We start from the raw sequence: 22,840 nt of genomic DNA, 5'->3' as shown, positions 1-22,840 counted from the left end.
GACTTTACTGTGTATATATATAAAATTCCTCGTCTAACCCCCCCCCCCCATGGGTGGTGTCTGTCCCCCATTTTAGCTCGGGTCCCCAGGAAGCTTGAGGGTTCTGCGCAGTATCCGTGCTGTTCCCAGCACTGCGCTTTTCTGGACTGAGATATCCGATGTTCTTCCCGGGATCTGTTGCAACCACTCGTCGAGTTTGGGGGTCACTGCCCCGTGATATATATATATATATATATATATATATATATATATATATATATATATATATATATATATATATATATATATATATATATATATATATGGCACAAGCCAGTGTCTTATTGTGCCGGTCCCAATACAGAGGGTTGTGTCAGGAAGGGCATCCGACGTAAATATTTTTGCCAAAACCCATCCCCGCCATTGGTACTGTTGACCTTCAGGGTGCCAGTGGAAAATTGACAAGTGTTGGTCGAAGAAGGAGAGGAGGGAGGTGTGCCCGGAGGAAAAGAGAGAAATGGAACGCCAAGAGTATAGAACTAAGAGTAGGAACAATGACAAGTAAAGGTCGAGAGCTGGTTGACTTGATGCAGAGAAGGAAGGTAGAAGAGTGGAGGCAGAAGTACACAGGTAGACTACATTTTGTGTCAACAGCGCCATCTAAAGGAAATCAGTTACTGCAAAGTAGTGGTGCCAGAGTGTAGCCAGACAGCATAGGTTGGGGGTGTGTAGGATGACGCTGGCAGTGAGGAAGATGAAGAAACCAAAGGCTGAAGTGAGGACAAAATGGTGGAAGTTGAAAAAGGAAGAGTGTTGCATGACATATAGGAAGGAGGTAAGACAAACACTGGGTGGACAAGAGGTCCTTCCAGATGACTGGCAAACTACAGCGAACATAATCAGAGACACAGGTCGGAAAGTACTTGGTGTATCGAGTGGAAGAAAGGTAGATAAGGATACTTGGTGGTGGAATGGGGAAGTGCAGGAGTGTATACAGAGAAAGAGGTTAGCAAATAAGAAGTGGGACACTGAGAGGACGGACGAGAGTAGACAGCAGTACAAGGAGATGCAGCGCACGGTTAAAGTAAAGGTGGCAAAGGCCAAACAAGAGGCCTATGATGACTTGAATGCTCGGCTAGACAGCAAGGAAGGTGAGACTGATCTTTACAGGCTGGCGAGACAGAGAGACAAAAATGGTAAGGACCTGTAGCAGGTTCGGGTGATTATGGATAGAGATGGCAATATATTAACAGGTGCCAGTAGTGTGATGGCAAGATGGAAAGAGTACTTTGAAGAATTGATGAATGAGGAAAATGAGAAGGAACAAAGAGTAGAAGACGTGACTGTTGTGGACCAAGACGTAGCAAGCATTAGCAAGGATGAAGTGAGGAGGGCGCTGAAGAGGATGAAGGGGGGAAAGGCACTCGGGCCTGATGATTTACCAATCGAGGTATGGAAGTGTCTTGGAGAGGTGGCGGTGGTGTTACTGACTGGGTTATTCAACAAGATGACTGGGTTATTCAACAAGATGGTGAACAGATGCCTGAAGAATGGAGACGAAGTGTACTTGTGCCCATTTTTAAGAACAAAGGAGATGTGCAGAGTTGTACTAATTACAGAGGAATAAAGTTGATGAGCCATACAATGAAACTCTGGGAAAATGTAGTTGAAGCTAGACTAAGAGCAGAAGTGAACATTTGTGAGCAGCAGTATGGCTTCATGCCAAAAAAGAGTACGACAGATGCAGTGTTTGAGAAGTACAGGGAAGGTCAGAAGGAATTGCATTGTGTCTTTGTAGATCTGGAGAAAGCATATGACAGGGTGCCCAGAGAAGAGCTGTGGCATTGCATGAGGAAGTCTGGAGTGACGGAAAAGTATGTCAGAGCGGTGCAAGACATGTATCATGACTGTAAGACAGGTGTGAGGTGCGCTGTCGGTATGACTGAAGAATTCAAGGTGGAGGTGGGACTCCACCAGGGGTCAGCTCTGAGCCCCTTCTTGTTTGCTATGGTGGTGGACAGGCTGACAGACGATGTTAGACAAGAATCTCTTTGGACCATGATGTTTGCAGATGACATTGTGATCTGTAGCGAGAACAGGGAACAGGTGGCGGAGAAACTAGAGATGTGGAGATATGCCCTGGAAAGGAGAGGAATGAAGATCAGTCGCAGCAAGACGGAATACATGTGTGTGAATGAGAGGGATCCAAGTGCAAGAGTGATGCTACAGTGAAAAGAGATAAAGAAGGTGGATGATTTTAAGTACTTGGGGTCAACTGTCCAGAGCAATGGAGAGTGTGGAAAAGAGGTGAAGAAGCGTGTCCAGGCAGGCAGGAGCGGCTGGAGAAAAATGTCAGGTGTCATGTGTGATAGAAGGGTTTCAGCCAGGATGAAAGGAAAAGTGTATAAAACAGTGGTCAGACCAGCCATGATGTTTGGACTGGAGACAGTGCCACTGAAGAAAAGACAGGCAGCATAGCTGGAGGTAGCAGAGCTGAAGATGTTGAGGTTTTCTTTGGGAGTGACCAGGTTGGATAGGATCAGGAATGAGTACATTAGAGGGACAACTCATATTAGAGGCTTTGGAAAGAAAGTCAGAGAGGCCAGACTGAGATGGTTTGGACATGTCTAGAGGAGAGAGAGTGACTATATCGGGAGAAGGATGCTGAGCCTTGAACTGCCAGGCAGGAGACCGAGAGGAAGACCGAAGAGGAGGTTTATGGATGTGGTCAAAGAGGACATGATGGTAGCTGGTGTGAGGGAAAAGGATGCACAAAACCGGGATAGATGGAGGACATTGATTCGCTGTGGCGACCCCTGAGGGGAGAAGCCGAAAGGAAAATAATATATATATATATATATATATATATGGGAAACTTTTATTATTTATTGATAGTGTGCCATAAACTCCAATGTGCCATATACTGTATTTGGAAGAAGTTTGAAAATACACCATTCATTGTGGGTGTGCCTCATACTCCAGTGCACCTCATTAACATGGAAAATACGCTAATCTACATTTACATGAAATGATATACTGTACATTTTCTCATGTCATCAGTTTTTTATCATTTTTTTTCTCTTCATTTTGTACCATTTGTTTTTCTTGTACTGTTTCCAGGATTTAAAAATATTTATTCATGTATTTATTCATTTATTTATTTATTTATTTATTTATTTATTTATTTATTTTAAATCCAAGTTCAGTCTCTGTGTTACAATGTAAATGCAATGTGCCCACTCAAGCGCGCTTGCTGACATGTCTGAAACTATTTTAGCGTGCGTCTTTCACCAATCAAATTTCGAATTTGACCTCCCAGGACCAAAGCTCTGGATCTCAATGAAATTTTTACATTCTCTAATTCTCAGGTGTCAAAATCAAGGCCCGGGCGCCAAATCTGGCCCACCACCTCATTTTATTCGGCCCGCGAAAGCAAATCAAGCACATCAAGTCTCATGATGCTTGCTAAACCAAACCAAATTTTCAAATTGGCCCATGTAAACCACAATAACAGTCATTATTTTTTACTTCCGATTTGAAAATGAGTTATTCATTAATTTGTTGTGCGTTCTGTATGTAATGTGTGGAAGGGATTAAACATTCGAAAGGCTTCCCCAAATTAAAAACGACCCCCGAGAGGAAACCGTAACTACAATGTGGCCCGTGGCAAAAACAGAGTTTGACACCCCTCCTCTAATTGATTTAATGGAAGACCCTGCTGAAGTTCTCTGGTAGCAAGAACCAAGTGAAACTATGCCAAGCTACTTTCTCTCTCCCACAGGATGCAGCAGGTGCTTGTTCCACCTCCAGCAGTCCTCTGAGTACCCCCACCAGCAGCGCCGCCACATCCCGCTCACCCTCTTCCACATCGGGGCTCTCCTCGGGATTTCTCCCATCCCCAAGTCCAGGGCAGGCCGCCAAGGCTTTCCAAACCTTCCTTGGTCTGAACACACACACACACACACACACAAAAACACATACACAAACCCACAAAAAACACACATACAAAAACCACACAAACACAAAAACCCTCACAAAAGACACTAAAACACACAAACACACACACAAAAACACTCACAAAAAAAACCACAAAAACACACACACAAACACAAAACCACACACAAAAATGCACGCACAAAAACACATATATACATGCACACACACACACACACGAAAACACATATATACATGCACACACACACACGAAAACACACAAAAAACAGTAAAACACACAAAACACAAACAAAAATGCACGCACAAAAACATATACAACACATACACATATAAACACACACACACATAAACACACACACTGAAGCACACTTAAACACGCACACAAACACGCGTGCGCGCACACACAAAAACACCCACAAAACACATGAAAACACACACACACACACGCACACACAAACCATTGATTGACAGTGAACTATTGTGAAGATTGGCTAAAAGTGTAGTAACAGCGCCCTCGAGTGGTACAGGAAACATGTTCACTGAATTAAATATTCAGTGTAGGTCATGTTGGCTTCAACTTTGGAAAATCCAGTTTAGTCAATTTGTCTCGTAAATTTCAGTCCTACAGGATGTTCAACTCTTCAATACAACAAATTTGTGTTCAATATTTTACAAATGTTTATTTCGTGCAATGTATATTATTTGAATGAAATATTCTGCTGTTTTTGCTCGATGATGCGCGATCAAGGACCGACCTCCAAGTTCCGGCACATCCAAGGCATCGTACTTCACCGCGACACACACATCACCAACGTACGCGACCTCAAAATGACCACGCCGGGCGAGTGCGACGGCTTCTGCATCAATCGCCAGCACGCCGCCGTGCCTCTTGCCATCGCCGGCGGCCAAATCGCCATCTTTGCGGTATGCTGCTGGAAAAAAACAAAACAATTGAAACACTCAAAGATGAAAAGTGAAGGAATTGAAACGTGGCTCTTCTCCCAGCGCTCACAGCCGGGCAAGCTGCCGGACGCCGCCGCTCTACCTACTATCCAAAACTCTGTCAACGTGGCGGATCTTTGTTGGGACCCCTTTGACACGTGTCGACTCGCTGTGGGTGAGTTCCTAGACGAGGCATACACGTGACCTACCAAACACGTACACACAACACACGGGTACCCGGTTTGCGAGGCTAACGTTATAACATCTGTTTGATTCAGCTGGTGAGGATGCTAAAATCCGAGTGTGGCAAGTACCAAAGGACGGCCTCAAAGAGACTCTGACTCAGCCTGAAATCATCCTGCAAGGTGACAATCAAACAACTAGTACATAAACAGCCGCAAAATGAGCGGCAGCAGAACTAACGTGATTCTTCGTAGGCCACACTGAGAAAATCTACTCCATCAAGTTCCACCCTTTGGCCAGCGACCTGCTGGTGTCCTCATCTTATGACCTCACCGTGCGACTGTGGAACCTGGAAAATAGCAAGCAGATGCAACTCCTCACCGGACATCGGGATCAGGTGGGCCGGCATGTTACTTTCACCATGAAAAACTGTTTATGAAGACGTCACATGCTGATCAAAAGATCAACTCACAGCCGTAGCATCACTTTACAAACGACACATTTTGGAAAGAAACGATAAATGCTGGTTTCTTTGTTGTCATTCAGGTGTTCTGCATGGCTTGGAGCCCAGATGGAAAGCAGCTGGTTACAGTGTGCAAAGATGGTAAAATTCGTGTCTACGACCCACGCAAGTCGGATGCGCCTGTGCAGGTTAGCGCACGTCAGTACATAAACACGTCAACATCACAATCCAAATCATTTTTATTGGCCAAGAACGCAAAAGGAATTTGTTTCCGGTAGAACACGCTGCACTCGCATCATAATAAAGAAGACAAGACAAATAGGTATGGAAGGACATTCCTTCGTGTTTGTGATACCTCTGAGGAACAACTGTGAGACAATGTGCAAAGTATCAAGCAGAGCTAAAATGGTCAGTGGAAGAATAAAATACGATAGCAGTTGCAGAAAATCAGTCAACGATTTTAAAGTGATCAGTCGCTGTTTTTGTAGTACAACAAGTGTGCAATAAGGCAGATGTCCTTGAGCGCCTCAAAGTGTCTGGTCACTGATAGTTATATAGATCAGTGACAGCGGTTCAAATGAGTACAGAGCTGGAGCTACTATGACTACAACGGGATGGTGTTCCACAGGGTTGTGCAAAATTACAAAGAGCCACTATACGGTTAGATTTGGGTTACTCTTTCGAGAGTTAATTTCTATTGGTAAAAGCTGTTTCAGTGTCTGCTGGATTTGGTGCGCATGAATCGGTACTGCCTACCTGAAGGGAGTAGCTGGAAAAGGTGGTGGGCAGGGTGCGGTGGGTCAAATAGGATGTTTCTATGCCCTTGTCTTGGTTCTTGCAGTGTGCAAGTCCTCAAGAGTGGGTCGTGCATTCACTCATGTCATTTTTTTTAACCCGATGTGAATTCATCTAATGGGAATTGACAAATTGTTCACCATCAAGGTTTTTAACTCATTCACTGCCAGACGATGTTCAAAATTGTGTCCACTCCCGTGCCAGGGTTTTTGTCATTTTCACTCAAATTGCAAGAATACAATTACAGAATATTGAATTTTAAAGGACAACCGACGTCACTTTTTTGTTTCTTAACTGACATCAGAAAAACGTTTTAGAGCATCTAAAATACCCAAATCACGCTGTATGATATTTTTATTCAAATGCAAAACACCAATAAAAATGACTTCAAGTGTCCAAAATCTGCAAAAAAATTGAGCTGCGAATTGGGCATTTTCAGAAAGTCCCACCCCCAGTTCGCGATGTCACGCTGGAGAATGCATGGCAATGGCTTCAGATTTGGAGAATATGCTTTCTTGTTACACATCCAGTTATGAATATGATTCAAATAGTTCTGAAGAGGAAAGCATACATGTTTGCAATCGATTAAAGAAGGTTTTCTGGGTCGTTTTAATGGCTCAAGACTGACGTGTGGTGTCACAGAAAATGCAGAAGATGGCGGCAGAGCGCCGTGTAAGGAATGAATCAGCCCGATTCCACAGGCTGATAAATTCCTTCCATAGAGCTTGGATGCCCTCTTCTGGCGGCTTTTGGGTGGAACACGAGGTTTTCAGACCAAACAAGTACAGCAAAATACATTGATGTGATGGAAGGACTGCTACAATGTGTCTTTTTTTCGGTCAGGGGCGTTCCTTTAGTGACGTCACGTACGGACTCGTCACCAACTCAAAAACAAGACTTCCTGAATATTCAGCGCGAGTCTTAAAACGTAAAATATAGCTATATGCAGTGGAATCTTATTAAAATACGCTCAGTAAAAGTCATTTGAAGCCATTTTACAAATTATGGACACAACTTGTCTCGAGACGTCGGTTGTCCTTTAAGACTACATAAACATTCAATACAGCGTTAGAAACCTTAGTCTCTCTTCTTTAATCAGAAAGAAAGAGTTAATTCCTAAGCTATATGGGTCTGGAGTTATCTGAGTTTGAAATGACGGCGGCGAAACAAAATACAATACATACATACGGATTGATTTATTTAGCGCTTTAACAACAGCTGAAGCTGTAACAAAGCACTAACATGGACAAAAGGCAAATGCTTCCCCCTCATGGAAGGGAAAAACATTGCCAGAGGTCTGAGCAGCGCTTTATCTGCAGCCCCGGGAAGAAAAACCAAAACCCAAGCAAATTCACGAATGCCGCTCCACCTCACACTTTTCAATTCCCAAATAAATTTGGGTATGGCAGCGAATGATTTAACTGTGCAGGAAATGTGTAACATAGCATTCCATTCACATTCTGGCAGACAGGTAGAAATCTCAATTAACCCTTCAGTAACGCTTAAATCAGGGGTTGGGAACCTTTTTGACTAAGAGAGCCATAAAAGTAAAATATTTAGAAATGTTTTTCAGCGAGAGACACACGCACGCGCGCGCGCACATACAAACGCTCGCGTGCGCGCGCACACACACACACACGGCCACTTTTCAACAAAATATCAGAATGTATTATTTAAAATAACTTTGTGATAGTACTCACCGTTAACATGGAACGTTTTCCGTTCCTCGTGTTTGGTAAAAATCCAGGAAAACGATCGGAATGAAATTCAATTTGCCGGTTTAGAGGCGAAGTTACTGCTAGCTAGCCTGCACACGGCTCATAAGCTTCCACACTTGCTATCTGCAATCTACTTCTCGCAGAAGTATGTTGATGCTAACGTTAACATCGGGCTTGTTAAAATGTCACTGACATTCGACTGTTTCATCAATGGTATTGTTTCATTGCAAATTAGAATCAGAACATTTTCTCTCCTCTAATGCTCCGGTGCCTTCACGCTGAAGTGCACAAGTGGGCTCATTTAAAGGGGCGTTCACCTATTTCAACATGACGGCCACTATCATCCAATCAACATGGCGCTTTCGGCCATTCTAGGTCAGTGTCATCCAATCAAAATTGCGCTTTCCGCCAACTGCAGCCCCAACGGGAAATGAACGGCGAAAAAAACGACAATATGTATTATAATATGTAATATTTATCGGCGAGCCATATGCAATCATCAAAAGAGCCATATATGGCTCGCGAGCCATAGTTTTCCCGACCCCTGGCTTAAATGTTCACATGTAGCCATGAGTGACAATCTGCTGGATCTCTGTCATCACCGACAACTTAGCTCACATGCTACATTATACAATGTGTGTTTTTTTAGGAAGGTCCGGGGCCTGACGGCCACAGAGGTGCTCGGGTGGTATGGGTGTGTGAGGCCAAGTACCTGCTGGTGTCTGGATTTAACAGGTATTTTGAAAATCAACACTACTTTCCTCCAAAAGTGACCTGCTCTTGTGAAGTACTTTCGGTCATGTGACGTCATTTCAGGTTATTTGGGCAGGTATGCTCGCTAAATGAATGACACTCATGTGGAGTTTGTTTGTTTGGGTTTTCTGATCGAATAATGTAAGATCAATTTGTGAAGCTTCATACATGGTGCTTGTTCTTATGTGTTTCAATTGTTTTGTCAACAATTTGACATACAGTAAAGTCTCGTTATATCGATATTCAAGGGAGTCCGAAAAAATATCGATATAACCGGGACTATCGATATATCCGACCCTGTTTGCATCTAATTTTCTCCGTGCGTGCATAGAAATAGTATCGATATAACCGGGACTATCGATATATCCGATATCGATATAACGAGACTTTACTGTACATGGACTACAGACGATCCCCAATTTACGATTGAGATATGTTCCGAATGGTCGTTCGTAAGGTGAATTCGTTCATAAGTTCCTTCAGTGGTATATTTTGTATGGGATGTATGTTTAAGGCTTATATAATAATAATAATAATAATAATAATAATTATTATTATTATTATTATTATTATTATTATTATTATTATTATTATCAAAAGATCAACTCACAGCCGTAGCCGTATATGTCTCTCTCCATCATATAGTAATAATAATAATTATTATTATTATATTATTATTATTATATGATGGAGAGAGACATATATGACATATGATGGAGAGAGAGATATATGTCTCACAGCACCTCACGTCGGTATTAGCGGCGGATAGAAGCACAACTCGGAAAAAGGCGTGCAATACAAAATCTAACTTACAACATCTCTGTCTGAACATTTTTTGACATACAGACGCGCCCCACTCTACGAACGAGATACATTCCGAGCAGTCATTTGTAAGGTGAATTTGGTCGTAAGTTGCTTCGTGCCACATTTTGTATGGAATATATGTTTAAAGCTTATATAAGTATGTTTAAGGTTTATATAGGTATGTTTAAGGCTTGTATAAGTAACCTGTATTGGTTTGTACTGAAAAATAAACATTTAATAAAATATATGCTATATAAAGATATGTACATGTACAATTGGCGAGAACACTAATAAAGGTAAATCCAATCCAATACTATATACTGTATGTTATGACAAAAATGTTCTTATCTACCGTTGTTGGTGACTCGAATGGTCGTAAGTAGGGAAGTGTCTGTATATTTAAAAAAACATCTAAATTAAAGATTTACTGACTTGTTTTTATACGAATGACCCTCGTGAGGGTAAGCGCTTCAGATGATGCATCAATGGATGTTTCATTTCATATTGGAGCGCAAGCCCTCCTGAGACCCACGTGTTTGCGTTGAAGCAATACAAAAGTCAATCTTCTGATCGGATATTATCATGTGCGTGTTGCTATGTAGCAGCAGCGAGCGAGTTCTCTACTTGTACTCGGCCGCTTCGCTTTCCTCCGGAGTGGTGGCCAGCGTCTGTGTGGATGTCTCCCCCTCCACATTGATTCCTTTCTACGATCCGGACACAGGGGTGGTTTTCTTCACAGGAAAGGTAAGTAGGACTTTGGCGGTAAGGAAAATAAGATGGTGACCCTAATTAGTCAAGAGTTGTTTTTGTCTTCAAGGGCGACACCCGTGTGCACATTTATGAGATCGTCCCCGAAGAACCCTATTTTATGGAATGCAGTAGTTTTAACAGTCCTGAGCCACACAAGGTAAATGAAGTGCTCTGATCTTCAAAAGCTGCCGTGTTCCAAAGTGTCTGCAACTCATCTGCTGCGCCGGGCTGCAGGGCTTGGCCTTCCTCCCGAAGAGCGAGTGTAACGTGCGCGAGGTGGAGATAGCGACGGCCCTGATGCTAACCAAGAACACCGTGGAGCCGGTGGTCTTCAAGATGCCAAGAGTCAAGGTGAGCGGACGAGGACACCGAGTGGACTCAAGTGCATTCTATGTTCTTTTGCACAGATGTCAAAGTCAAGGCACCGAGGGCCAAATCTGGCCTGCCACATCATTTTATTTGGCCTGCGAAAGCAAATCAAGCATGTCAAGTGCCATGATGCTTGATAAAATCTGAAACAAAATTTTAAATTGTTCCATGCAAATCACAGTAGCATTCATTATATTTACTTCAAATTTAAAAACGAGCTATTTGTTCATTTGTTGTGCATTCCGTATGTAATGTGTGGAGGAGAGGAAACAGATTAAATCTTAAACAATGTGGCCCACAGCAAAAATGACTTGGAAAATGACACCCCTGTTCTATTGTGTTACAAGTGTTGGTGCCAATTTGTTGCAACCAAAAGAAAAGAAACTCAGCTGAAGTCAGTTGAGAAGCTTCATTGGGTTCTTGGGTTCTGTCCCAAGGAACTTTATTTAAAGGACAACCGACACCATTTTTTTGTTTCCTAAATGACATCTGAAAAACGTTTTATAGCATCTAAAATACCCAAAACATGCAGGCTGATACTTTTAGTCAAATGAAAAACACAAATAAAAATGAGTTAAAGTGTCACAAAACTACTTCAAAATGACCTCGGAGATGCCGAGTTTCAGAAGGTCCCGCCCACTTGTTTGTGACGTCACGCCAGAACGTCTTGCCTTGCTCGAGAATGAAAACAATGGCTTCAGATTCGGAGAAGATGCTTTGTTGTTACTCATCCAGCTATGAATATGATTCAAATAGTTCTGAAGAGGAAAGCATAAATGTTTGCAATCGATTAAAGAAGTCCTCGCGTATCAATTCAAGCCGTCAGGACTCCAATGTAGCATCCCAGAAAATACACAAGATGGCGCCCAAGCTCTGTTGGAAATGGGCTGATTTTTCTGCTGGGAATTTGTGTCAACTAGTATGAAATAGTAGTCTTGGTGCAAGACACGATTCACCATCGCATTATTTATGTTTTTTCCTTCTAATTTCCCCATCAACACGGATCAGCACGTTTTCAGACCAAGCAAAGTACCCAAAATGCATTGTGTGTCGCTTTCTCGGTCAGAGACGTTCCTGACGTGACGTCACGTCAGGTATCGTCATCAACTCAAAAACAAGACTTCCTGAATATTCAGCACGAGTCTTAAAACGTAAAATATAGCTATATGCCGTGGAATCTTTGTAAAATACGCTCAGTAGAAGTCATTTGAAGCGATTTTACAAATTATGGACACAACTTGTCCAAAGGCGTCGGTTGTCCTTTAAGTGAGCTGATGAGCTCCTCGGCACAATCTTGTTGCCAAGGTATACTATATTGAATTACAGGACAACCAACGTCACTTTTTTGTTTAACTGTCATCAGAAAAACGTTTTATAGCATCTAAAATACCCAAAACACACACTATGATATTTTATTCAAATGCTAAACACCAATAAAAATGACATAAAGTGTCCAAAATCTGCAAAAGATTGAGCTGCGAATTGGGCATTTTCAGAAAGTCCCGCCCCCAGTTCGTGACGTCACGCCAAGACGTCTTGCATTCCTGGTGAATCAAAACAATGGCTTCAGATTCGGAGAATATGCTTTCTTGTTACACATCCAGTTACGGATATGATTCAAATAGTTCTGAAGAGGAAGGCATACATGTTTGTAATCGATTAAATAATTTATTTCGTGCCATTTTGAGGCAACGTTGGTGGGAACTGTCTCACCCAAAAAAGAGGCACAAAACGGCGACCTCCTGTGGCCACCTCCGCTTCCACAGGCTGATAAATTCCTTATATGGATCTTGGACGCCCTCTTCTGGCCGCTTTTGGGTGCAACACGAGGTTGTCAGACCAAACAAGTACAGCAAAATACATTGACGTGATGGAAGGACTGCTACAATGTCTTTTTTTCGGTCAGGGGCGTTCCTTTAGTGACGTCACGTACGGACTCCTCACCAACTCAAAAACAAGACTCCCTGAATGTTCAGCATGAGTCTTAAAACGTAAAATATAGCTATATGCGGTGGAATCTTATTAAAATACGCTCAGTAGAAGTCATTTCAAGCCATTTGACAAATTATGGACACAACTTGTCCAGAGACGTCAGTTGTCCTTTAAGTTGAGCAGCTTCATACAGTTCTTTGATGGTATCCTGTCGTATCTTGGTGCCCAGGAGCTATACTGCAGTGAGTTGATGTACTTCATGTTCTGCTTGGGAGTCATCTTCTACCACATTGCTGTAATGTAACCCTTTTGTATTTCACACCTCTGCGTCCTCCGATGCAGAAAGAGTTTTTCCAGGATGACTTGTACCCAGACACACCAGTGTACTGGGAGCCAACACTTAGCGCCTCGGCCTGGCTCAACAACACCGATGGACAGCACAGAAAAATCAGCATGAAGCCCCCTGACATGACGCCAGGTACGCCTTCATGAATTCCTCCATCTGGCTGGCAATGTAGGAGTTTTGCTGATGTGTTAATTTCAGTCAGCGAAGCCCCCAAAGAGGCCCCTGTGAGGAAGTACATGCCCTCGGCTTTCTACCTAGAGGAGAAGACTGACGAGCAGAAGAAAGAAGAGGTAAGTTTACACATATAGTAGGACTCTTAAATCGGAATAAATCATCGCATGTACCCAATGTCTGCTGTATCATTTGACACCATTTGCATGGCAGCTCCTGGAGGCCATGGTTGCCAAGCTGGGAAACATGGATGATCCTTTGCCTCAAGAATCCTTCCAGGGGGTCGATGATGACGAGTGGGTGAGTGCGGGTGGGGGGCATTGTCAGAATGATGATGATTTCTTTGTTGCGGGGGGTTTTAACCGGTTTCTAATTCAGCACGTCATATGGTACTTTTCATCCCCTGGCTTAAACCATTCTCAACAGTTTCGAAATAAAGGAAGTGTGCCAAATTTGGGAAGTGCGCTCATTCACTGTCATGATCTGGTTGGCGACCAACGGGGGGCGCTGTCGGCCCCGCCTACACCTGCACAGGTGCTGGTCGTCCCGATCAGATTGGCGACCAGCGGGTAGCGACGTCAGCCCTGCCGGCAGCCTCGCAGGTGCTGGTCGTTATAATCACTGTCACTTAAAATGACACCCGGCACGACCATCCGGGGTCGGTTCATTGTTTGTTTGCTGCTTGTTTGCAGCATGCATCGTGTACGTGTTTGTTTAACCTTGGCGGACTTTTACACTTGGTTTTCTTTTGCTACTTTGTATTTTTTCCATTCAGATCATTTTGATGTTTTACATTTTGTTACTGCTGACCTTTATTTTAATACAATTTGTCAAACAACCTCCTGCTCCCTCCTGCCTGCTTTATGGGATCCGAACCCGCCATCACCACCTCGCAAACCGTGACATTCACTGCCATTCCCGAATTGCGTATCATACCTCTGAAGATGGAGGTTACTGATTCACTGTGGCGATCCCTTGAAGGGAAAAGCCGAAAGGAAAAGAAGAAGAAAAAGACGTAGAACTCCATTCCCAAATTTGTTCGTGTTGTAGCAGTTGAGGAATGAGAACACACGGTCGATTGGAGTACGTCTTTATTCCAACTGCTAACAAGGAGAAAGTCCAGTAAAACCGAAACTGCAGTGAAATATATGTGACATAAACCCGCCCCCTCCCGTACACCTGCTGGGTGAGATGCCCGGTCCCAGTGCCCGCCACACAGCCCCCCCCCAGAACACCCAGAAGGACAGTCAAGGCGAAAATCTTGCAGGGGGCTTGACCAGCCTGCCACAACGACTATGCAGTCCGTCGTTCGGTGGTAAAGGTGAAATTGCTCGGGCAGGTGATCCGGGTGAGAACTGAGTGGGGGAACGACACTCAACCCTGGCATGCCGCGGAGAGGCTGGAGGTTTTGGAGGGCGTCCGCGACGTGGGACCTGGGCCGGCGAAACGTCCTCGCCTGCAATTATGTGAGCCGGCTTGAGTCTGTCTATAGAAACGCCCTCCCTTCTCCCACCCATATCGAGCACAAAACTCTTTTCCCCGTGTTCGAGCACTCTAAACGGGCCATCATACAGCGGCCGGAGGGGAGAGCGGTGGGCATCATGACGCACGAAGACGAAACGGGCTGACCTGAGAGCAGACGGAACGAATATTTTGGGGACGCCGTGGTGAAATGGTGCTGGAGCCAGGGGCTCCCCTGGCAAAAGGGGGAAAGAAGGTGCACCCGAAGCTTCAGGCAGGAATTCACCAGGGATGCGGAGTGGCTGACCGAGTACTAACTCTGCCGGAGCGGCGTTAAGGTCTTCTTTAGGAGCTGAACGTAACCCGAGCAGGACCCATGGAAGCCGGTCAACCCAGTTACCGTCCGATAGTGCGGCCCGTAGCGCGGCTTTAAGTGACCGGTGGAAACGTTCACACATCCCGTTAGCCTGTGGGTGGTAGGCCATAGTGCGGTGTACCTGCACACCCAAGGACTGCGCCATGGCCGACCAGAGCTCGGACACAAACTGGGGGCCTCTGTCCGAAGTGATATCGGACGGCGTGCCGAAACGTGCGACCCAGGATGACAGAAATGCGCGGGCAATGTCTGTCGAGGTTGTGGAGGACAGGGGGACAGCTTCCGGCCACCTAGTGGTCCGATCGACCATAGTGAGGAGATGTGTGCAACCCTGCGAAGGAGGGAGGGGCCCGACCAGGTCCACATGGACGTGGTCAAATCTCCTGGCCGGAATCGGAAAAGTTTCTAGGTTCGCCCGGGTGTGCCTGTGGACTTTGGCGCGCTGACATGCCACGCATGCAGCTGCCCACTTCCTGACGTCCTTTCTTAACCCAGGCCAGACAAACTTGGCCCCAAGTAGTTTGACTGACGCCCGGACGCCAGGGTGTGAAAGGGAATGAATAGAATCAAAAATTCGCCGACGCCACTCCTGCGGAACCACGGGACGAGTGCGACCCGTAGACACATCGCAGAGGAGAGCGGGACCCCCTTCACACACTGCCACCTCCTCCAGTTTCAGGGCCGTGCCTGCTGCCTTGAGTTCGTGGATGTCCGGATCCTCAGATTGGGCCGTGGCCATCTCTGAGAAATCCACACCGAGCTGGACTGGACAAACGATCGTGCGTGACAGGCAATCGGCCACAGGGTTACATTTGCCGGCCACATGCCGAATGTCTGTTGTGAATTCGGAAATAGCCGCTAGATGCCGTTGCTGTCGGGCCGACCACGGTTCGGTCACCTTGGACATGGCGAATGTAAGGGGTTTATGATCTACGTAGGAGGTGAACCGGCGCCCCTCGAGGAGGAAACGAAAATGGCGCGTTGCAAGATAGAGTGCTAACAACTCTCTGTCGAAAACACTATACTTGCGTTCGTTATCTTGCAGCTTCCGACTGAAAAATGCAAGGGGCTGCCATTCGTTCTCCACAAGCTGCTCAACCACCGCCCCTACGGCAACATCAGACGCGTCGGTAGTCAAGGCCACCTGTGCGGTTGAGATCGGGTGGACCAGAAGAGTTGCACCCGCAAGAGCCTCCTTGGCTCGTTCAAAGGACTGCACTCGTTGCGGGGCCCACTCGACGGGGTCATTAGCCTTCTTTTTTCTCAAGGCGCCGTAGAGGGGTTGTAGGAGGTCGGCTGCGTGAGGAAGAAACCGGTTGTAAAAATTTATCATGCCCAAAAACTCCTGCAAAGCTTTAACTGTGGCTGGGCGGGGGAAATTCACCACAGCCTGCACTTTGGCGGGTAAGGGGATGGCACCCTGTGGAGAAATGCGGTGCCCCAAGAAATCGATCTTGGGCAAACCAAATTGGCACTTCACAGGGTTAACGATAAGGCCATGCACATCAAGACGTTTGAAAACCATCCTTAAGTGCGACAGGTGTTCCTCTGGTGAAGGGCTGGCCACAAGAATGTCGTCGAGGTAGACGAACACAAAATCTAGGCCTCGCAAGACTGAGTCCATCAGTCTCTGAAAGGTCTGTGCCGCCCCCTTCAGGCCAAAAGGCATACGGAGGAATTCAAAGAGGCCAAAAGGGGTTATTACTGCAGTTTTTGGCACATCTTCTGCCCGTTCCGGAACCTGGTGATAACCGCGAACGAGATCAACTTTGGAAAAGATCACGGCTCCGGCCAAACGTGCGGAAAAGTCCTGGATGTGCGGAATTGGGTAACGGTCGTGTGTGGTTACATTATTAAGCCGACGAAAATCACCGCACGGCCGCCAAGAACCGTCACTTTTGGGCACCATGTGCAATGGTGAGGCCCACGGGCTGTTGGAACGCCTCACGATGCCCAAGCGCTCCATCGTCGCGAACTCCCCTTTCGCCATTGCCAATTTTGCCGCGTCGAGGCGACGAGCGCGGGCAAAAACTGGCGGGCCAACCGTGGGAATGAAATGTTGTACCCCGTGTTTTGTATCGGCATTGGAAAAGGCGGGTGTGGTTAACGACGGATAATCGGTAAGCAGGCGTTCATAAACGTTACCTGACGTTAAATAATTTGCGTGCGTCAACGCTCCAAGCCCTCCAGCCTCACATGGGAAAGTGGCGAAAGAGATGGCGTCGATCAAACGACGGTTAGCAATGTCCACAAGCAGTCCATGAGCGCATAAAAAATCTGCGCCGATTATCGGAACTGTAATCGAGGCCACAATAAAGTCCCACTCGAATTTTCGTTCGTGGAAACACACAGTTACCGACCTGGTGCCAAAGCTGGCGATGGGCGAGCCGTTAGCTGCGCGCAGGGGAGGCCCACATTCACCTGCCGTCTTGTCCGAGGCCGTGGGCGTCAGCAGGCTTACTTGTGCCCCGCTGTCCACCAGAAAACGTCTACCTGACGAGGAGTCTGTGATAAAAAGCAGCTCGCTTTCGTTGCCGGCACCCACGGCCGCTATTGGGTGCCGGCGCTGGCGTTTCCCGGAGCCTCGTAGGTGCAGGGTGGTGTGCAGCGTCGGGCCTTGGCGCCAAACTGCTGGTGGAAAAAACAGAGGGCTTTCTCGTGTCGCTTCCGCGTGACCACTCCGGCTACTAGGGTCGGGTCGATGATCGCTGCCGCTCCGCCGAGGGGTTCGGCTGTCACGCTTTGCACGGCGAACCTCTGTGTCGCCAGCAGCACCCGGTCCGCTTCTTCAGCCAAACCTCTGTAGTCGCCGGTGGCTAGGCACGTCGAGTTGGCTAGCACGGCGCGCACAGAGGCCGGTAGCTGGCGAAGGAACACGTGGGGGAACAGGAATCCGCCATCATCCGAACCCAGTAGCGACAACATTTTGTCCATCAGGTCCACTGCTGTTCCGTCGCCGAGTCCGGGAAGAGAAAGAAGCCTGTCTGCTCTCTCAGAGGCCGACAACGTGAACCATCGGAGCAGCAGGTGTTTGAGCGCTGCGTATTTTTCGCTCGGTGGAGGTGCACGCAAGAGAGGCAGCACACGACGAGTCGTCTGTTCGTTGAGAGACGCCACGACCAGATAATATTTCGGCTCATCTGTCGTGACGCCTCGTAGGTGGAAAAGCGCTTCCACATGTTGGAACCACGAAGCCGGGTCGCTACTCCAAAACTCGGGCAGCTTCGCGGCGTAGGCGGCAGCTGCGAGCTGAGGCGCCGGTCGTGGCGGCATGGCCGTGGAAGATATCTCTTCGTCTGCTGTCATGAACATTTCGAACGTCGGGGTCACCAGTGTAGCAGTTGAGGAATGAGAACACACGGTCGATTGGAGTACGTCTTTATTCCAACTGCTAACAAGGAGAAAGTCCAGTAAAACCGAAACTGCAGTGAAATATATGTGACATAAACCCGCCCCCTCCCGTACACCTGCTGGGTGAGATGCCCGGTCCCAGTGCCCGCCACAGTGTTTTTGTTTTTCCTTGCGGGGGAGGGAGGTGCCAATAAAGCACTAGTCAGACTTCTAGCTATGTTTTTTCCCTTCCACGAAGGGACAGCATTTCCCTTTTATCCATGTTAGTTTGTTACAGCTTGAGCTGTATTTAAAGCGCTATATAAATCAATATCTATGATTTGTGTTGTATTTTGTACAGCCGCCCCCGTTTCAACCTCAGCTAACTCCAGAACCATATAACTTAGGAATTAACTCTTTTTTTTCTGATAAAAGAAGACAGTCAATGGTTTGTAACACTGTATTGAATGTTTATGTAGTCCTAAAACTTAATTTTCTGTGGGTCCTGCAATTTAAGTGAAAATGACAAAAACCCTGGCACTGGAGTGGGCACATTTTTGCACATTGTCTGGCAGTGAATGAGTTAATGTGCAACCTTGCAAGAAGGTGGATGTTTCCAGTCAATATACAGAAAGTTTCTAATAAGTATCCATGGGAATTTAGAAAATAGTGAACATCCTGTAAACTAAATGGAAGTGCAAATCATCTTCAGCAAAATATTTAGGTTTTTTGGGGAGTCAAAGTATAGCTAATGGATGGGACAAGTACTTCACAGACCCATTTTTGTTACACAGTCAATTAAAATGTTTGTTTTTCACAGTACAGTATGGCATTCAATGTTTTATGTGTTTACTACCTCATCACCTTTGTCTTCTGTCTTGGGTCTCACAGGATGATTAAAAGTGCTCGGCGCCAAGTGGGAGGACACCAACACGCTTCCACTGGAATGCTCGCTCTGGTTTCTGGCAACACTCCAACAAACATGTATAAGGGGAAACTTTTTGGGAGGGGGGGTCTATCCTTTGAAATGCCATACTTTCCAATTTATGAATGATATGAACAATTGTGAGCCGTAAGTCTTTAATGTGTCACAGAAACATTCAGGAATTCAACTGGCTTTTGGTTTGCTTTTACTTCAAGAGTAAGAAAAGAGTAAAAAAACACACACAACATGAAATCCAAATGTGTGTTTCCTATTGTATTTAATAACATGGAGTTCTTTGAAAAATTGGCATAAATGTAACAATCTGTTTACTCTTGTGGCTTTGGTTAACATAATGTTAACATATTTGGTGCATGTAAAAAAAGATAATTATCTTGTAGTTGTCGTTATCTGGGAAAAAAGATTTTTTGTGTCTTCATCTCAATAGAAATGTAAGAATAACACAGGGTCACCAGTCTTCATATCTGGCCATGAACTGGATTTTTTTACATATTTACTTTGTACTAATTTGCCTTGCTATTGCGATTGTATTTCGACCAGTTGTATTTGAATATTTTGTATACAGGGATCAGGGGGTGTTCATATACAGTAGTTTGGGTTTTAGCTTCCTTTGTAAGAGATATTTGATTAACTCTTGCTCCAAATATGTATTTTCTAAAAATTGAATTGGTTTTCGTAATTCAAACTGTCTGTGAAATCACATTCCAGTATTAGTCCAAATGTATAACCAAGCCATAATAGGGGAATATGTACGGTCGTTTCCAATGAACTTGATCGGTTTGTTTACAATCACGGCTGGATGCATGTGGCCAGCGTTGTTGCAATGATATACTGTACTGTAACATTTTGTATGCATTACACCACATATAAATTTCTTCTGATAAAAATATTGTCATCAAATCATTTAAGAACAGGTCTTGTTTGTGTTGTTCAGTATATTACATAGGAAATCTGTCTTTTTATAATATATTAATTTTTATATGATATAGCCTCAGTGTACAAGGTGCTTTTCTGTTTCCTATTTAAGGGATTACCACACTAATATACATCAAAGAGTATTTTAAATACATTCACAAAATTTTAAAATATTATTTATTGTATATTCACAAGAGGCTATCCTTTTTTCTAACCGGAGTACGTTTTATTTACATTGCACTTGTGTCAGATATTATTTTAAGGACTTGACATGCTATAGTTGTGCGGTCAAAAACATTAGTTACATTTTACAGTTAATACACCGAAAAAACTCAGCAAAGTAAACAACTTTATAAATACTAAGTTGGTTTTAAGGCGAGTGCCACGTACAGTAATTTGCCACACCGATGTTAAAAATACGGTACCAGTAAACTAGGATGCAGTCCCCCTCCCCGCCTTTAGGTGTCGACATGCAAAAATGGTAAGACTTCCCGTGAGTAAACTTTGACACTTCCGCATAACCTTTATTGCTCGTCCTGCATGTGGACAGCGACCTCCGTTCTCTAAAAGACGTTTTAGGACGGCGAAATGGTAAATAAAGGCATTTTTAATTCCGTGTGTCATTCAAGTAAACGCTCCTTGTGAATGTAGTCGTTGTCGTAGCTTTGCTTTTGTTTCAATCGCTGAAGAAGATCCTCGCATTCCGCCTTTGACAATTTGACTTATTCCATCACAACTGGTCATATCTATGTGACGTAATGTCAAGTGTCCTAAGCATTTGACACGTTTTAGCATCCTATAGTGCTCAACCAATACTTCTAATAGTCTTAATTTGCTATCTAGAATAAGATGAAACTGCCTAACTCGTGTCCAGTTTTGCTTCTCCAATTAACATGATTGGTTAACCAGTGTATACAAGTATCAGTCGGTAATGGAAGCCAAAGGTACTTGTGGCATCCATGTTCAAGGGTTTGTTTGTGTGTGTGTGTTCTACAGGCTAAGTATTTAGCGCAAGTCATCGTGATGGGCGTTCAGGTGGTGGGTCGTGCTTTCGCTCGGGCGTTACAACAAGAATATGCAGGTAGGCTCTATGTTTCCAATTGAAGTGAGCATTAAGTACCGGTAGCTGAAAGTGTAGTCTGCATTTCAGTAGCACTGCTGGCACACGTGATAAGAGATGTATCCAAATGTGTGCCGTTTTTGTCTCATTTTACTGTACAAATGACTAGTTTGACTTGGGAAATTAACTTGGAATTGTCGTTTCTTCCTCCCACCTTTGTAGCGAGTCAGGCGGCGGCGAGGGCACGAGGCAGTGCTGGTCAGCATTCTGCCGCAGCCACCTGCATTTCTGGGATGAGCTTACAAGAGGCTCAGCAAATTCTCAACGTCTCCAAACTTGAGCCAGGAGAAATCCAGAAGGTCAGGAAAAAATAAGCGTAACGCTGACCTCCATTGTACAGCTTTTGACCAACTATCCAATCAATTGTAAACAGACTTTGACCACTTTCTAGACATTTTATTAAAAGGAAACCGGCTTTGTTTGAAATCACTGTCACACCAATGGTTTGTTTGCATTCTGTTCCAGAACTACGATCATCTCTTCAAAGTCAACGACAAGTCTGTGGGTGGTTCATTTTACTTGCAATCAAAAGTAAGTACTGAAGCTTGAGCTTCTACTGTGAGCCAATTTACTGTGTTGCTGTGGTAACGCTGCAAGTTTACAAATGTGACAGTGGAAGCTTCTAAATGTTGAGAATACTGACGCAATTATTCAGAACCATGATCCGATGGCAACAAGAAGTTCTCCACTCAACCGTATCCCTTTAGCTCTGGTGACCTAATTTCAGGCCGTCCTGAGTGTCAATGTCCATTGTGGCTTTTTCTCTGTGTGCAGGTAGTGCGAGCTAAAGAGCGTCTAGATGAGGAACTAAATATTGAAGAACAACAACAGCAACGACAAAAGCAACAATCTGAACAAAACACGGAAACGTAAAGTATGAAACCTAAACCACGTCACCCCTCCCTCCACTTTCACTGTAAATTATACCCCAATAAAAGTCACCCCATCTTTACCTCTCCACTCTGTCATTTGACATCCGCAATGGTAGAGTCTTCTCAATTGCTGCGACATTGGACAGTAATGATAATTATAGCATCAAAAATCAGTGTGGAATTATAGTTTTACGTTTAGACTTTTCGTAAGCAGCTTGTAGTAAGTAGCTGGATAGATAGATAGGGTGTGACGAAAGCATGGACTATTGATTAAAAATGCAACTGCTTACGAAAAGTTCGCTAAAAAGTAGCTCGATAGCTATCTACAAGTACAGTGATACCTCGGCTTACAAACGATTTAACTAACGAACATTTTGCCTTGCAAACATTAAATTCGCTAGAATATAATCTTGGCATAACATCTAGTTTTTGGGAAACACGGCGCGCCACGGTGGCTGGCGGACTAGTTTTCCACACCCTCGTTCTTTTAGTGCACTGAGTGCAGACGTGGTTTGTTATCAAGTGGAGAACGTTTGCTTTTTTGGGACCGAAAAAGACCCACCACAGGCTAGTGTTAAGCCGAAGAGGACACAAAAGAATATTACGGTCGAGCAGAAGATGGTGATCTTCGAAAAACACGGACGAGGCGTGCGTTTGTGTGATT

General features: G+C 44.8%; 1 protein-coding gene across 3 annotated transcripts in view; it reads left to right on the top strand.

The window, feature by feature from the left end:
* Positions 1-22,256, top strand: part of coro7 (coronin 7) — a 113,198-nt gene extending 90,942 nt beyond the window's left edge. The window contains exons 15-31 of one of the 3 annotated variants that reach the window (XM_089019317.1): positions 3,761-3,920; positions 4,682-4,857; positions 4,939-5,050; positions 5,154-5,240; positions 5,313-5,455; positions 5,605-5,709; positions 8,684-8,769; positions 10,194-10,335; positions 10,409-10,498; positions 10,576-10,692; positions 12,985-13,120; positions 13,187-13,278; positions 13,373-13,459; positions 21,181-21,265; positions 21,467-21,603; positions 21,770-21,835; positions 22,079-22,256. In XM_089019317.1, the coding sequence (XP_088875443.1) occupies positions 3,761-3,920; positions 4,682-4,857; positions 4,939-5,050; positions 5,154-5,240; positions 5,313-5,455; positions 5,605-5,709; positions 8,684-8,769; positions 10,194-10,335; positions 10,409-10,498; positions 10,576-10,692; positions 12,985-13,120; positions 13,187-13,278; positions 13,373-13,459; positions 21,181-21,265; positions 21,467-21,603; positions 21,770-21,835; positions 22,079-22,177 (1,920 nt within the window). In that variant the 3' untranslated portion in view covers positions 22,178-22,256. Of the gene's footprint in view, positions 1-3,760; positions 3,921-4,681; positions 4,858-4,938; positions 5,051-5,153; positions 5,241-5,312; positions 5,456-5,604; positions 5,710-8,683; positions 8,770-10,193; positions 10,336-10,408; positions 10,499-10,575; positions 10,693-12,984; positions 13,121-13,186; positions 13,279-13,372; positions 13,460-19,217; positions 20,192-21,180; positions 21,266-21,466; positions 21,604-21,769; positions 21,836-22,078 lie in introns of those variants that run through there. The other 2 variants (XM_089019316.1, XM_089019315.1) reach the window with 2 other exon arrangements.
* Positions 22,257-22,840: the final 584 nt, after the last annotated feature.

Source organism: Hippocampus bargibanti, linkage group LG17 (genome assembly GCF_051943395.1).
Source record: "Hippocampus bargibanti isolate YZ-2025 linkage group LG17, ASM5194339v1, whole genome shotgun sequence".
Lineage (NCBI taxonomy): Eukaryota > Metazoa > Chordata > Actinopteri > Syngnathiformes > Syngnathidae > Hippocampus > Hippocampus bargibanti.
This window is presented reverse-complemented; position numbering and strand designations above follow the sequence as displayed.